The sequence below is a fragment of the Notolepis coatsorum genome, assembly GCF_963971535.1.
Source record: "Notolepis coatsorum genome assembly, chromosome: 13".
In the NCBI taxonomy this organism is placed as follows: Eukaryota; Metazoa; Chordata; class Actinopteri; order Aulopiformes; family Paralepididae; genus Notolepis; species Notolepis coatsorum.
The window spans coordinates 108,178,718-108,196,979 of NC_140177.1; the positions used below are offsets into that span (position 1 = coordinate 108,178,718).

General features: G+C 42.2%; 1 protein-coding gene across 2 annotated transcripts in view; it reads left to right on the forward strand.

Annotated features, from left to right (window-relative positions):
- Window positions 1-18,262, forward strand: part of mast3a (microtubule associated serine/threonine kinase 3a) — a 276,511-nt gene that overhangs the window by 237,525 nt on the left and 20,724 nt on the right. For both annotated transcript variants that reach the window (XM_084328022.1, XM_084328021.1), the window contains 4 exons: window positions 1,390-1,511; window positions 6,867-7,058; window positions 12,607-12,830; window positions 13,996-14,118. In XM_084328022.1, coding sequence (XP_084184148.1) covers window positions 1,390-1,511; window positions 6,867-7,058; window positions 12,607-12,830; window positions 13,996-14,118 — 661 coding nt within the window. The remainder of the gene's footprint in view (window positions 1-1,389; window positions 1,512-6,866; window positions 7,059-12,606; window positions 12,831-13,995; window positions 14,119-18,262) is intronic.

Genomic DNA, 18,262 nt, shown 5'->3' on the forward strand with positions numbered 1-18,262 from the left:
ACCACTACAGTAACCAACATTACAGTAACCACTACAGTAACTAACATTACAGTAACCACTACAGTAACTAACATTACAGTAACCACTACAGTAACCAACATTACAGTAACCACTACAGTAACTAACATTACAGTAACCACTACAGTAACCAACATTACAGTAACCACTACAGTAACCAACATTACAGTAACCACTACAGTAACTAACATTACAGTAACCACTACAGTAACCAACATTACAGTAACCACTACAGTAACTAACATTACAGTAACCACTACAGTAACCAACATTACAGTAACCACTACAGTAACTAACATTACAGTAACCACTACAGTAACCAACATTACAGTAACCACTACAGTAACCAACATTACAGTAACCACTACAGTAACCAACATTACAGTAACCACTACAGTAACCAACATTACAGTAACCACTACAGTAACTAACATTACAGTAACCACTACAGTAACCAACATTACAGTAACCACTACAGTAACTAACATTACAGTAACTAACATTACAGTAACCACTACAGTATCTAACATTACAGTAACCACTACAGTAACTAACATTACAGTAACTAACATTACAGTAACCACTACAGTATCTGTAACATTACAGTAACCACTACAGTAACTAACATTACAGTAACTAACATTACAGTAACCACTACAGTATCTAACATTACAGTAACCACTACAGTAACTAACATTACAGTAACCACTATAGTATCTGTAACATTATAGTAACCACTACAGTAACCAACATTACAGTAACCACTACAGTAACTAACATTACAGTAACCACTACAGTATCTGTAACATTATAGTAACCACTACAGTAACCAACATTACAGTAACCACTACAGTAACTAACATTACAGTAACCACTACAGTAACTAACATTACAGTAACCACTACAGTATCTGTAACATTACAGTAACCACTACAGTAACTAACATTACAGTAACCACTACAGTAACTAACATTACAGTAACCACTACAGTAACCAACATTACAGTAACCACTACAGTATCTAACATTACAGTAACCACTACAGTATCTAACATTACAGTAACCACTACAGTAACTAACATTACAGTAACCAATACAGTATCTAACATTACAGTAACCACTACAGTATCTGTAACATTACAGTAACCACTACAGTAGAAGAAGCTTTAATGGTTAAAGTTCTGATCTTTGCAACATATTTCCTACTTACCAATGATGTTGTCGATTGGTAGAATCTTTTCTCAGCACTGCAGTGATGAGGTCATATATTACTGTAAAATGTTTACAAACTTTAAAAGCTTAGAAACATTAAGGAAACATTACAAACGTTGCCACTGTAGCATGGTGCTAACTGTGACTGGTGTGCTCCCAGCCTGCGTCCTCGAGCCTCCTCCAGCTCCTCCCAGTCGGAGCGCAGTGCCAGCCCTCTGGTCATGAACAGCACCCAGAGCCTGGACACCATGCCGCGCTTCGCCATCTCTGCTGAGGAGGAGGGTGAGACACGGAGACATGCAGACACACATACACACACCTCGTAACGTTTCACAATATATGTTAGAGATTCTCAGATTTTTGGGACCCTAGCCCTATTTGCTACTTATCAATGATGTTGTTGATTGGTAGAGTCCTTTGTTAGTACAATCCCTGCTGTTCTTCACGCTAGTGGCACCCTCCCTGCTGTTCCTCACGCTAGTGGCACCCTCCCTGCTGTTCCTCACGCTAGTGGCACCCTCCCTGCTGTTCCTCACGCTAGTGGCACCCTCCCTGCTGTTCCTCATGCTAGTGGCACCCTCCCTGCTGTTCCTCACGCTAGTGGCACCCTCCCTGCTGTTCCTCATGCTAGTGGCACCCTCCCTGCTGTTCCTCATGCTAGTGGCACCCTCCCTGCTGTTCCTCATGCTAGTGGCACCCTCCCTGCTGTTCCTCACGCTAGTGGCACCCTCCCTGCTGTTCCTCATAAATTAGATAGTCAGCGTGTACAGACAGGAGCTTGGCTCCATTGACTTTGTATTGGTTTGCGGCTACCTATTCGGAGCTAGTATGAGGAACAGCATGGATTGTGCTAAGAGAGTTTATAATAAAACACAAGATACTTGTGCCCTGAGGTAGGCTTGGGCGGTATCATTTTTTTCACACCGTCATACCTTGATGACATAATACCCCGGTATACGGTATATGACGGTATGACTTTCATTTTCATCAGCGCGGGGGGGGGGGGGGGGGGGGAGCGGAGCTAAGTTAAGTTAACAATATACTCGTTATCACCACTCGTTATCACCATACATAACGCTTATATTGAAACACGTTGACATTAGGGCCGTTCTTTCAACCTAAAAGTGCACTCTCCACTCGAGCCTACATTCCTTAGCGACCCGTGTAAACAAACACGCTGTAAACAAACCAGCGCACACATTCGATACACGCAGATATGAAACTAGTCATACGGAGCATTAATAATAATCAAAACCCAGCTTAAGCCATTAAACCAATGTAGTGAATCGCGAAGCCAATACGCACACACACAGTCGAACTGGAACGCTTTACCAAACATACACTACCACCAGCATTCATATCTCATACGTTCATCTTCCAATCGCTTAACCATAACATAACTTACTTACCGGGCGGTACCCAAACAACGTGTCCCTGAGTCCACATTCATGCACGAATCAATTTCAAATGTTAGAAAAACGCTCCGTTTCCCGATTCCTCAATCATCCAATGTCTGGAAGTGGGCCCATGGTTAATAAACGGTCCATAACCGCATTCTATAGAAGAATAAGTCTTTATTTATCGTGCAGATTAACACATGCAAGATGAAAGACCCAACGGAACATGCGCGTTGCGTCACCTGCTCAGCTGTGCTCTGCTCTGACTGAGGGAGGGAAAGACAGACTGCCCTGCCCTCTGCTGGCGCGTGCTGTGCACTACAGAGTTGGCGCAGTCTGTGATGTCACGGTATTGAAAATCATACCGTCGGTATTTCGAAATACCCTGGTATACCGTCATACCGCCCAAGCCTACCCTAATGATAAGGATAAATGCTCAATGAAGAACCCCAATCCCCTTGTCACACAACTATGCTACTCAGTTTATTCTGAGGACTGAGAAGAGGGAAGAGAGGAGGGTGGTGACCCAAAACCTAGGAAGACCACCCTCAAGATAAAAGAAATTATAAAAAAAGATACTTGGGCCCAATCCCCCTAGCAAACATCTATGCTACTTATAGTTGTCAAATAAAAAGGTCATATGTGTGTGTGTGTATATATATGTATATATATATTAGGGCTGTAAGTTTATCGCGTTAATTAGATTAATGAATTACACAGCAAATTATCGCGTTATGAAAATTTACTCAAAATTAATTAAAAAGTAATTACAGATTTTTTTTTTAGATAGTCCATTTGCATGTTCTTGGTATCTGATTCTTGGTATCTGATTCTGGGGACATCTATGGATCTCAGGGAATGTATTCCCAGTGTCAGAAATACTGTCTGTTACTAGGTTTGAGTAAATTGTAATGAACCAAATGAGAATATCAATTCAATTTTATAATTTTTTTTTTTTATCTTTGACTTGTGAATAACACTATGCTAAAATTGACCAGACCTGAAAAATCTAAGCAAATTAATAAATGGAAGATGATTAAACAGAAGGTTTTGTAGATACAGTACTGAATTCTGCCATCCGGACACATGCAATTTGAAATATGATTATAGAATATCAGGCCTAAAATGGTTATGCGATTCATTAGATTAATTAATTACAAATCCTGTAATTAATTAGATAAAAAAAAAATTATCGCCTGACAGCAATAATATATATATATATGTGGGTGTAGGAGGAAATCATTCAAATGTGAGCTACCGGTATTGACAATGCCAATGCTACATACCCTACCACATGGCCCCCAATGGCCGCCACAATCCATGGGGTTTCGTCAAGTTAGGCCCATGACACCTCGGGAGGCTCAACAGTTAGTTCCAGCGTCCCAGAACCACCCCCTCCATGCTAGCTTCCACTTTTCCATGATATCCACACACTACCTCCCTATCCTATGTCAACAATAGAACAATTCTTAATACCAATATCACACATGAACCAAAAACAGGAATACTGTTACCCTTTGTTTACTTTGGCCCCCAGCTGACATTATTTCTCCTCAACCAAATCCACTGACTGCCTTTCTTCCGACATCTCATTTACCGCTTTTCGCAAACTCCGCCCACGAATCCCCAACTCTCCCAATAATGATAAAGTCGACCGTGCTATAAATCAAGTTTCAAGTTTCTTTAATAGTTGTCATACAGAAGTACAGAATACTTTCATACAAAATGCTTCTTACTGTTACGCTCCAGAGACTGTGCTAGACAAGATAGTATCAAATAACATAGTATAGCATGTAATTTAGAAGAAGAAAATGAGGTCAGTGTTCGGTATAGACATATGTACAATGTTCTGAGTTACCATATAATATACAATACTATGCAGTGTACTAATGTACAGTACTATATAGTGCAAAGCAGAAATGGGATGAGGTACAATTTAGGTACAATTTACAGTAAGGTGTACGAGTTGTAGTGCAATCCTTCATCAATAAATATAAAGTGTGGGGAGTGGGTGCTACAGTGTGTTTGTTTAAAGTGGGTGTGTGCTATAAAGTGTGTGGAGTGGGTGCTACAGTGTGTTTGTTTAAAGTGAGTGTGTGCGTGTGGATGTGTGTGCTATGTGCGTTTGGTGGTTGTTGTTGTGTAGTGTTCATTGTTCGTTTAGCAGCCTGATGGCCTGGGGATAGAAGCTTCTTCTGAGTCTTTCTGTGCTCGCCTTGAGACTCCGGTATCGCTTGCCTGACCGCAGCAGTTCAAAGAGGCAGTTGTTCGGGTGACTGGAGTCTTTAATGATTCTCTTAGCCTTGCCCTTGCAACGCTTGTTGTAAATGTTCTGGAGGGTGGGGAGCCCCCCTCCAATTGTGCGTTCGGCTGAACGTGTCACTCTTTGTAGTCTGCTTCGGTCTTGTGCAGTGCTATTCCCAAACCAGGAGGTGATGTTGCCAGTCAAGATGCTCTCTATTGTGCATGAGTAGAAGTTCTTAAGGATCTTCTGACTGACTTGGAACTTCCTTAGGCGCCTGAGGAAGTAGAGGCGTTGTCGTGCCTTCTTCACAACACTGTCAATGTGTGTGGTCCATGTCAAGTCCTCGGATATGTAGGCTCCGAGGTACTTAAAGCTGTTGACTCTCTCAACCGGTGCCCCGTCGATGCTGAGGGGGCTGTAGTCCTTGACCCCCGACCTCCTGAAGTCCACAATCATCTCCTTTGTTTTGCTGACGTTCAGGGAGAGGCTGTTTTCCTGGCACCATCCCGCCAGGACCTTGACCTCTTCCAGGTAGGCCCTCTCGTCGTTGGCAGAGATCAGGCCCACCACCACTGTGTTCAGTCCTCTGCATCCTACTTCCACTGAACAAACCCTAGCTTTCCATTTTTTCTTTTTTCTTTCATACACCTCCACTGAATCCTGACTCCTGAAAATCACTGACTCTACCGATCAACAACATTATCATTGGATAATCTAAGGAAATCTGAACTATCCCTTTTAAGGTTGAGGGTGAGACAGATGGGTGATACAATGATCCCAATATCAATACATACACTAACCCATAGTGTGAATGTCCATCATTATTTTACCCTGCAGTTCAGAACGTGGTTTCAGGAAAGTACACAGTCAGCCAATCAGTTCAGAACCTGACTTCAGGAAAGTACACAGCAAGCCATTCAGTTTAGAACCTGACTTCAAGAAGGTACACACTGCAAGCCATTCAGTTTAGAACCTGACTTCAAGAAGGTACACACCGCAAGCCATTCAGTTTAGAACCCGACTTCAGGAAGGTACACCGCAAGCCATTCAGTTTAGAACCCGACTTCAGGAAGGTACACAGCAAGCCAATCAGTTCAGAACCTGACTTCAGGAAGGTACACCGCAAGCCATTCAGTTCAGAACCTGACTTCAGGAAGGTACACCGCAAGCCATTCAGTTTAGAACCCGACTTCAGGAAGGTACACCGCAAGCCATTCAGTTTAGAACCCGACTTCAGGAAGGTACACAGCAAGCCATTCAGTTTAGAACCTGACTTCAGGAAGGTACACCGCAAGCCATTCAGTTTAGAACCTGACTTCAAGAAGGTACACAGCAAGCCAATCAGTTTAGAACCTGACTTCAAGAAGGTACACAGCAAGCCATTCAGTTTAGAACCTGACTTCAAGAAGGTACACAGCAAGCCATTCAGTTTAGAACCTGACTTCAAGAAGGTACACAGCAAGCCATTCAGTTTAGAACCTGACTTCAAGAAGGTACACAGCAAGCCATTCAGTTTAGAACCTGACTTCAGGAAGGTACACCGCAAGCCATTCAGTTTAGAACCTGACTTCAAGAAGGTACACCGCAAGCCATTCAGTTTAGAACCTGACTTCAAGAAGGTACACCGCAAGCCATTCAGTTTAGAACCTGACTTCAAGAAGGTACACCGCAAGCCATTCAGTTTAGAACCTGACTTCAAGAAGGTACACAGCAAGCCAATCAGTTCAGAACCTGACTTCAGGAAGGTACACAGCAAGCCATTCAGTTTAGAACCTGACTTCAGGAAGGTACACAGCAAGCCAATCACACACACACACAGTTTTGTTGAACTGCGTGAGTTTTGAATAAACAGATTCCTCTCAATAGTAGCTTCATTTGAACACAGTCCTGAGCAGACGGCCTTAACAAACACACACCTGTGCTCTCTCTCTCCCTCTTCCGCTGTGCTCTCTCTCTCTCTCCCTCTTCCACTGTGCTCTCTCTCTCCTCTGCCAGATGGGGTGGTGAACAATCTGCGGCGTATCCGTCTCCGTAGCAACAGCACGGGCACCAGGCCGTCCTACCGCAGAGGGGCGTCCCGGCGCATCGCCCACCAACTGGAGACCCCGGAGAAGACCAAGCCCCCTGCTGGCTGCAAGGTCCCCAAGTCGGCCTCCGTCTCCGGTCTGTCCCTCATCATCACCCCAGGTAAGGACTGAGATCATTTCTATAATTCAACTTTAAAGGTGCAGACACCAATACTTTTTGTCAAATTCAGTGAACTCATGTTCTGTGTGTGCGCTGAAGATAAATCTTGTGTGTTCGTACACAACCAACAATGGCTCTGTAAATGGGAAACAAACAAAGTGGTGTGGATCAAGCCACACAACACTATTCCAGCCAATCAGCAACGGAATGGCCCATGGACGGGGGGGGGGGGCGGGTTGCTAAGGAGGTAGTGGGAGCAAGAGGGACAGTAAATCTGGCACATGCTAACATAATGCAAACAGATTATCAACAAGCTTTCACTTGTCACTGACCACCTTTTATAATACGGATGTTCCACCGGTTACCACTAGGTACTCACCTATAATAAGGGATGGAAAAGCTTGTACCTTGTGCATTAAAGATGGCGCTGCATAAAATTGTCTAGACTGCCTCCTCGAATGGTATGCAACTAGGCTGCGGCTACATTGATCCATCAATGAATGGATCGAAATTTCAAGGAAGGTATTACTGTCCGTTGGTTTATTTTTAATCATGCCGATGCAGAAATGACAGCTTCACAGATGGTAACGTATCCGTCAGTTCCAAATGTTCACCCTCTCTAGGGTTGTACCGAATGTCATTTTTTTTTACATTCGAAGCTTCGATTGAAGTATTTGAACGAAGCTTCGAATGTCTATATTAAAGAATTTATCTTAAACATTTTTTTCTTCTTTTTTTAACTAAATCCTCAATTTGAATAAAGTGATTAATCTGATTAAATTTAAAATAGTATTTTTCTTTTATTAAATCAACTTTCTTTAATAATATAGTTTCGTCAACATAAATAATCCAATAAGAGCACGGTTGGTATGAAAGTGATGGTGATAATAATAATAATGACTTGGATTTATATAGCGCTCTTCATGACACCCAGAGCGCTTCACAGAGTCCATTATTCGTTCATACACAGTCATACCGGTGGTGGTAAGCTACAATTGCAGCCAGAGCTGCCCTGAGGCGATGACGACTTATAGTATAATATTATAATATTAGTGGGGTGGCTAGGTGGTGTAGTGGGCAAGGCGCTCGCCACCAATGCAGGAGACGCTGGGTTCAAGCCCAGCTCTCCGCATTGCTATCAGCTTGGCTGGTCGTTCATACTAATACAATTGGCAGTATTAGGGGGTGGGAAGTTGATGGGTGGGGATCGGACGTTGTGGACAGTGACTCCTACAGGTCGGTGGTGTGCCTGCGCAGCAGAATCAGGAAGCGACGGGGGCGGCGTGCCCTCCAAACGCAGGCCCCCGCCGCTGAGAGATCGCGCTGTGCAGGTGAAAGATGCGACGGCTGCTTCCTCGAGTACCGGAGGGGACACGTGATGTAAGGCTTCGTCCACATTGCAGCCGGCTTGTGGGAGGCATGGCCTAACAGCGGTCGAGACAGGGGAGGGTAGAATTGGACGATACGAAATTGGGATGGGAGAAAAATAGAAAATGGGAGAAAAACTATATAAAAAAAAAAAAAAAATTATAATATTAGTGTAGCCTAATCTTTAACTGCAACTGTGAAGAAAACCCCCATTGGTTTAAACAGATTGAATAGACACAACAACAAAAAAAGATAAAAAAAATAAAAATTATTAAAAATTAAAAACTCTAATGTTGATTTAGAATTTGAATGTCAACATTATGATCGAAGCTTCGAAGCAATCGGTACAGCCCTAACCCTCTCCAAACCTTTATGTCCATCAAAACTGATACAAATCTGGCGGTGACGGACACAGCTCAACCCTGTCCAAAAAACTGATACTCATCCTCATTGAAAATGAATTAAAAACAGCCATAACTAGACAGTCGGACACAACGGGTCGATGTAGCCGCATACCGTTATACAGAACACAACAGAGAGGGAGCATCCATCTCCGCTCCGTGCAATGTGGTGCTGAAAGGATAGAGCAGCAGTCTGTTGGAATGGTGGTAATATAGTGTGTCAAATCTAATCATATCTGATATGGGGAAATAAATAGGCCTATCTGGGTTGGGCATTTGTGGTGAATTAAGCCATATAACTTATAGTGCGTTTTTAACCGAATAGGTTTACATCAGAATCTTAAAAAAGGTAAATGCTCACAAAAACAATGACTTGTTAGTAGATCGACGTCGACTAGCAAAAGTCATTCACATCCCTAAACAAAACCCAGTTTAATTCAAGTTTACCCACTTTTTCATGTGGGAAGTAGTTTATCCAGCATTTTAAGCCAATATAAATCTTGAAACAGAATATTTAGCTTGAAGTGAGTGTTAATGATTGAAATTAATTGTATAGGTTATAGTAAGTCGTTTGTAAGTATGTAGTAGTTTGTAGTTGCATGAAAATAGGGTATTTTGTTTGTGATTATTGGTGTTTATACTGTAGTCATTGAATGGGGTTTATATTCTTAGTTGTATCTTACCACTGCATTGCTTCCATGTTCCTGTGAAGAGTACATTCCCTACTGGGCTAATAGACTGCAGACGAATTGACTCCAACCTGTTTGTCTCTCTCGCCACCGTCAACAGACTGTAGAGACCAGAGTGTGCCGTGTTTATCTATAAAGTGCTTTTCCAACTCCCAGTGACAGTTCTTTACATACAAGGAAAACAGGTGCATAATTGATGGAAGGAGAGATAGGAGAAAAAATACTTTGTAGAAAAATACATGTTTATGAAAACAACAAATATGCACTTTCGAATGCATCTTAACACTTTGATTGCCTAAGTCTAAATTCATGATATACCATCCGTTGCCAGCTCTATTTAACATGGAGAAGTTCCCCTTCTTTGCAGGGCTATAACTTTTTAAATTCTATTGCTAGATTGCCATTATTAGGGCCCATTCAAGGTCCTATATGTATTGTTCATGGTGTAGCAACGTTAAACTTTTTCATTCACATATTCATACTAAAATATGGTCTAAGGTATAAGTATGTTTTCATCTCTTTCTGCAGCTTTCTCCAGAACGTGATTTATAGCCCCAAATGCATTATATTGATGATGAAATACAGTTTGATAGCAATCGGCGCGATATAAAAAATTCCAACTGGACGTACTTCTGGAAGTTACTACACGTCATCTGATGTTGACCGGATGGGCGAGGGGGCGTTTATAATTCCGTGCGCAGCGTTATACCATTCATCTAATGTGGGTCATATGTTCATCAGATCAGTTAGTATCGAACACGGTAATATTACACGCTAAAACTCACCCCAGTCACCTCGGGCCGTTGGGCGATCAGCGTGGGGTAGACAGTTTTCCATTATGGGATGTCGAAATACCCGGTCCATTTCCAGGTTGTATAATAGTATATACGTCCAAATCATGTTGTTTATCGAGTTATTGGCAACGGATCGCTATGTATTGTGTCGAGCTCGAGTCCCGGGACCTATAGCGAGTGCCCGGAAGTAATATGGGTGATCACCACTTCATCCACATGACTTCCTGTTTGGCGCTTCTGCTGATCGGCCACCAGATGGCGCTCTTGAACCGCTAGAGGATTGAGAGGAGCTCAGAACTGTGTGAAGGCTGCAGAGGGGAAATATGATTCCGATCACAGATTTTTGAAATATTGATATTAAAGACGAGTTAGGGCGTCCTCGGCAACTTTAGCATGGCTAGGAAAGACGCCTAAACACGTTTTCGGCACTTAAAGTGTTAAGCACAAATAAAGGGTGTTGATTGTCCAAATAAACAGAAGGGCAAATGTTCTGGGTGCTCAGCCCAAAGTAATGTTGGACAATCTTGAAAAAGTAGAAACGGCAGAACTCTCATCAATAAAAGAAGGATACCTCAAGTCTTAATTTTACTGGTCTTTAATTTTTCATGAATACAATAAAATAGAAAAAATTATTCTGGCCACAAACATGGTGCTGCATTATGTCATTAATCATGCTATTTATGTCAGCCTGTGTTCTTTGTGAAGCTATATTTATGCATTTACAGTGCCCTCTAGAGCACCATGCAGTTCATTTGTATTCTTTTTATCCTTTATTTAACCGGGGTGATCACATTGATATTTCAATCACTTTTTCAAGTGGGCCCTGGTCAAGAAGACACCATACAGATAGTTTCACATAATACAACATGAAACAATCACAAATAAAAATGTATAAATAAATAAAACAAGATGGTAAGAGCACACAAATACTAAAAAGGAGCATTTCTATAAATGTCAATGGAAATGACACAATTTAAAAGCACTCCATGGCAAGCAGGTGTCTAATTCCTTCTTTATAATTATCAATTTCATTGAGGGAATATAGCTTCAGATATTTTTGTAATCGGTTCCAGGAGGAACACATTTTTCCCAAATTCAGTTCTCACAGTGGGAACATGATATGAGATGCACAGAAATGTGATTATGGGGCATTGATATATAAAATATAATAATAATTAGGGCTGACCTTCGAAGCTTTTTTTGGCAATCGAAGCTTCGGGGCCGAGCTTCGATTTTAATTCGAAGCTTCGGAATTTTTTTTTTCTTTTTTTTATCTTATGTTGTGGGACTTGTACAGCACGTTGGTAAACTTTGTTGTTTTTAAATGTGCTCTATAAATGAAGTGGATTGGATTAATTAATTAAGTAGCCCCTTTCGTGACTGTGACGCAGCCAATAAGGTTTCACTCGGTTGTGTGATTTAATTCAAGGTGGATCGCTGTTGTCGTTTGAACAACTTCAGATTTCATGGGATTTCAAGAATGTTTAAGATGAATGAAGTAAGATTTAGATTATTTGAAATATGGCCTGTGTAGACTAAACTATGCACAGAATTATGTCAGTCTACAAGGTCCGGATTCTACATTGTCCGGCAATGTAGACCTTGTAGACTCCACTACAGACAAATTATCAGTGAATGTTTATGCATTTTTAAGAAGGGCTACTTCCACAAAAAAACAAAGAACTCACCAAAACATCTCAGTAGCACCTTCTAATGTTCTATTTCATATATGGAGATTCATATTTATTTATGTATTGCATGCATTTCTACATTTTATTTCCTATTTTGTTTATTCATCCCAGTATCTTTCTTTCTTATGTGTGGAATTCTACAGGTGTATATGTGTTTGAGGATGATATCCTTCAAACAGGCAATAGTGATATAATTTGGGCAGTGCTGAGCTGGGTTACTTTCCTCCAGTGTATTTGTCCCCCGGCCCCACCCAATGGCCCCACACACACACACACACACACACCACACACCACACACCACACACACACACACACACACAAATCGAAGTAAAAAGAATATATATTATTATTATTTTTTTTTTTTTAAACTTCGATTTTTGTTCGAAGCTTGTGCCATCGAACGAAGCTTCGAAGTATTTAAGACAGCCCTAATAATAATCCAATATAGGTTAAAAAAAAAAGTACTCACTCTTTTGCTTGAAAAAGAAGAAGCGTTTGAACAATATTTGACCCCACCTGAAGAGGCTGTGAAGACTTCCTATATAGACCCTAATCTTCTTTTCTTCAATCTCTCCTCCCCCCCCCCCCCCCCCCCCCATGTCCAGATGACTCGCCCGGTCCTCCTACCAGTCCCAAGTCGTCCCTGTCACTATCCTCCAACCCGTCGTCCCGGGACTCGTCCCCCAGCCGGGACCTGTCCCTCAGCATCAGCAGCCTGAGGCCTCCGGTGGTGATCCACAGCTCTGGCAAGAGGTTTGGCTTCGCCCTGCGGGCCATCCGGGTCTACATGGGGGACAGCGACGTCTACACGGTGCACCACATGGTCTGGGTAGGTCATCCTCCCATCACAACCCCGTACATCATGATGCTGCGCGTGTGCCACGATGACGACGATGATGTTGTTGTTCTTTTTACTGTAGTTGTCTGTTATTTATCTGATGGCACAGGATGCGTTTCTGAAAAACAAGGATCAAATGAAATAACCGATCAGCCCCTCGTCCCCCCCGCCATTAAAGGAACACACCAACATTTTGGGAAATTTGTTTACCGTCTTCTCCAGAGAGAGAGACAAAAAGATAGATACCAGTTTCCTCTCTGTGCGTTCAGTAGAAAGCTATCTGGCTGCACGTTAGCTTAGCTTAGCACAATGCATGGAAGCAGACGGTGCCGGTTAGCCTAGGCATTGTCCAACTAACACCTCTCCCGAAGGCTAACCGGCACTGTCCGTTTCCATTCATTGTGCTAAGCTAGGCTAACGTGCAGCCAGATAGCTTTCTACTGAACGCACAGAGAGGAAACTGGTATCTATCTTTTTGTCTCTCTCTCTCTGGAGAAGACGGTAAACAAATTTCCCAAAATGTTGGCGTGTTCCTTTAAAGGATAATTTAACCCTTACGCCTTACCTTACTGCCAGCATCAGATCACACTAGTCTAAACTGTCATGGTGGATTTGACCTAGACGCCTCCTTTATTTGTGTCTCCATTATATTCCTGACTCCATAAAAAACACCCTGCACAGACATACTTCTTGCCTCAGATGCGTAATCCATCATAAAAAAAGAGAGATCGTTTTTCATAGAGATTCCTGCTTTCCAGCGTTTCCACCATCATTCCCAGCTTGTTCCCGTTGTCCTGATCTTAACTGTGATCATGTAGGACAGACTTTACATGCATGGTTGTTTTTAATGATCTAATGTCGTGCTGTGCATGGATATTATCAACTTTATAGTTGCTGAATAACCTTTAAAACATCTGGTTTCAGAACTGATTCTACAATAAAATTGTCAGTAATTATTTATAGTGGTTTATAGCTCCTTCGGTTATTATTATTATTATTATTATTACCCATATTTGTTTGCCTGGTAATGAAAACCATGTGTCTTTGTTTCCGTGTGTGTGTGTGTGTGTGTGTGTGTGTGTGTGTGTGTGTGTGTGTGCGCGCGTGTGTGTGTCTGGTCCTGTGTATGCCTGCGTGTGTTTGTGTGTGTCCACAGTGTGTTGAGGAGGCCAGTCCAGCTCATGAGGCAAGCCTGAGGGCAGGTGATCTGATCACCCATGTGAACGGAGAGTCAGTCCAGGGACTGGTTCACACTGAGGTGGTGGAGCTACTGCTGAAGGTGAGGAGGACCGAGGGCACCTAGTTTAGTGGGTTCTCCTTTTTAATAGACGAGGAGGGCATTTAGTTTAGTGGGTTCTCCTTTTTAATAGACGAGGAGGACACCTAGTTTAGTGGGTTCTCCTTTTTAATAGACGAGGAGGACCGAGGACACCTAGTTTAGTGGGTTCTCCTTTTTAATAGACGAGGAGGACACCTAGTTTAGTGGGTTCTCCTTTTTAATAGACGAGGAGGACCGAGGACACCTAGTTTAGTGGGTTCTCTTTTTTAATAGACGAGGATTTAGGGCACCTAGTTTAGTGGGTTCTCCTTTTTAATAGACGAGGAGGACCGAGGACACCTAGTTTAGTGGGTTCTCCTTTTTAACACTTTGATTACCGGCCATTAACATGGTAAAACGTGGTTGAATGCCAGCACCCACTTCAATGATAGCGTTGTGAACGCATAATCTCGGTCTTAAATTATGTCTAATCTGCCCGTCGTTTATCAATGACTTGTTTGCAGTCAACATTGTCGAAACTGATTGTTTTTTAATCGCTTCATTTCCGTTTTATAGCATTTTGAAAAGCCCTCGTTTTCAAGGAAAATATAAAGATTCCGTGATAAAAGGCATTTACTGGAATATTCTGGAATACACAAAAACTTTGTAATTTTTCTGCCTATTTATGAATAGTTTTCAAATAAACGCTAGATTATCGATAGTATATGTGTACTTATGCACGCTATAGAAGTGGGCTGAAATATCGATTATCTCATTTCCTGATCGCTCGCACGGCCACACACACACACACATAGGGCAAACGCTTATATCTCTGTGAAAATAGCTCTGATTATCCTAAGACTGGTAAAATAGATTCCTTACCTTAGATCAGATGTTATCCAAAAAAATTATTCCAATTCCTAATCGCCATTCCAAATATCGATCACGCTTATTGATTACATTGTTGGGTACTGTAAATACATAATCCACGCATTTTCCGGGCCGGCGAGCACAATGGATTCTTCAGTTGGCTCGACGGAAAAAGTTTAATGAGGAAACTGCCCCCCCCCCCCCCCCCTTCGTCAGTGTAAAGTAATGGGGTGCAGTTACACAGGGAGAGACGATAGGGGGTGGTATCTTCCCAATTGAGCTCAGAGAGACTCTGCAGCACTAACCCGAGGCTCGATTGATGAAATATGAATTAAAATCGCCAATAAAAAAAAATACGACAAACAAGCGCTATATAGCGTCAGGGGCACTCAAAGGTCGGCATGACAAAACACGTCCGTGGCACTCAAGTGTTAATAGACGAGGAGGACCGAGGACACCTAGTTTAGTGGGTTCTCCTTTTTAATAGACGAGGAGGACACCTAGTTTAGTAGGTTCTCTTTTTTTAATAGACGAGGCGGACCGAGGACACCTCGTTTAGTGGGTTCTCCTTTTTAATAGAGGAGGAGGACCGAGGACACCTAGTTTAGTGGGTTTTCCTTTTTAATAGACGAGGACTGAGGGCACCTAGTTTAGTGGGTTCTCCTTTTTAATAGATGGGTTCCTTGCTTGCCATTGTGAATGGGTGTGTATCAAATCAATTCAATTCAAACTTTAATACGGACTCATGGTCCAGATACAAAAAAAAACATACACAACCTATATACAATTACACACAACAGGCAAAAATAACATCACTTAAAAATAAAATACACATCAATGTCCCACAAATAGACAGCTGTGCCAATGTCTCCACAGGGATGAGTGGTAAGGTGTGGCACTGAACCTAATGTCCGTTAAAACCTAATAATAGGGAGACACCAGATATCAAAACAACAGGAAACGCTTGGAGAAATCAAAGAAGTAAAGGCCAGGATAAATAGGGAATTATTGACGGAAATAGAAAAGAAAGCGAGGTTCATGAAACAAACGTACTATGAAGGGGGACCAAAAGCGACCAGACTGTTGGCTAGGAGAATTAGGACGCAACAGAAGTTGAACACGATACACACAATAAGGGATACAAAGACTAATGAAATATTGAGGGACCCAGCTGAAATAGAGAGGACATTTACAGAATACTATGAGAAACTATACACACAGCCAAAAGCAGAGGGAGAAGAGGAAATAGAAGCATATCTGGAGAAGCTAGAGTTACCATCGATAGGGAAAGAACAGAATGAAGAATTAAATAAAATAATTACGGAACGAGAACTGGAAGAGGCAATTAGTAGAGCTAAAAACAACAAATCTCCGGGGAGCGACGGATTCCCATCGGAATTCTACAAGACATTTAGAACAGAATTAGCACCCATGTTAGGGGCGGCGTTCAGACACACGATGGAAGAGGGCAAAATGACCCCTCGTGGAAGGAAGCCATAATCACCACGATACCGAAGGAAGGGAAGGATAGAGAATTATGTAGTAGTTTCAGACCCGTGTCCATACTCAACGTGGATTACAAGATGTATACATCGATAATATCAAAGAGATTTGAGACGTTTATGCCAGACATTATAGATGAAGATCAAACTGGATTTATTAAAGGGAGACAGACACAGGACAACGTGAGAAAGACATTACACATAGTAGAGGAGATACAAAAACAAGGTGGTAGCGCGGTACTGATTAGCCTGGATGCAGAAAAAGCATTCGACAGTGTGAGCTGGACATTTTTATACAGAACATTGATGAGGTTCGGACTGAATGGGAGGGCAATGAAGATGATCAAGGCACTATATCAAGAACCGACAGCGAGGGTTAAGGTGAATGGCAGCCTCACGGATAGAATCAGATTAGAGAGGGCTACCAGACAGGGATGTTGTCTCTCACCAACGCTCTTCGCCGTTTTCATAGAACCACTGGCACAACTGATCAGACAGACCGAGGACATCAAGGGAGTAAGGATAAAGGGAACGGAATATAAACTAGGCCTATTTGCAGATGACGTGATAGTATACATGAGACAACCAGACAAGAGCTTCCCGGCACTGATGGATCTACTGAAGGAATATGGCCACTACTCAGGATACAAACTAAACGTGACAAAGACACAGACCTTAGCATGGAACTATACCCCAACGACGGAAATTAGGGAACAGTACGGGATAAGATGGGACATGGACAAGATTAAATACTTAGGGGTGAACATCACGAGAGGGGTGGGGAAACTGTTTGAGGCGAACTATACACAGATAAATCAGAACATCAAGAGAGACTTAGAGAGATGGACAGTAATGCCCTTGGACTTCAATTCAAGAATAGAGGTCATTAAAATGAACATACTATCAAGGTTACTGTACCTGTTCCAGTCACTACCGATACAAATACCACAGAATCAATTCAGGGAGTGGGACAGACTGATATCGAGGTTCATATGGGCGGGGAGAAGACCACGGGTCAGATATAAAACACTACAACTACCAAAGGAAGAGGGAGGGATGGCAGTACCCAGCCTACAAGATTACTATTATGCAGCACAACTGAGAGCAGTGACATGCTGGTGTAACGACAAGTATGAGGCAAGATGGAAAGACATTGAAAAAGAAGGGGAGGGATACAAGGTACAAGCTCTGGTGGGAGATAGGGAACTATGCAAAGAGAAAGAGGGACTGTTAGATCCAATCACCAAATGCACCTTGACCATATGGAACAGAGTAGTAAAAACACACAAATTTGAGAAGCAGACAGGGGTTCTGAGATGGATAGCACATGACAAGAGATTCAAACCAGGGAGGTTGGACCATGGATTCAGAAGGTGGGAGAGGGGGGGGGGGGGGCAACAGCGATATGCAAATTGATAGAGAAGGGGGAAATGCAAACATTACAACAATTTAAGGAGAAATTTGGACTAGAAAACAGGGACCACTTCAGATATCTACAGATTAGAGATTACTATAATAAAGAAATAAGAGGGGACAAGGACGAAGAACAGAATGGAATAATTAGGATGATAGTAAGGGCATACGAAGGAGGGAAAGGAAGGGTAATATCAGCACTGTACCGGGCTATAATGACCAGCAAGGGACACACGACCGATTACATAAGGGAGAAATGGGAGAGAGAACTAGAGATAGGAATAACAGGGAAGGAATGGGGTAACATATGCGAGGTGCAACATTCAACAACAGGATCGAGGATATGGAAAGAGTTTGGATGGAAAAACATAATCAGATTC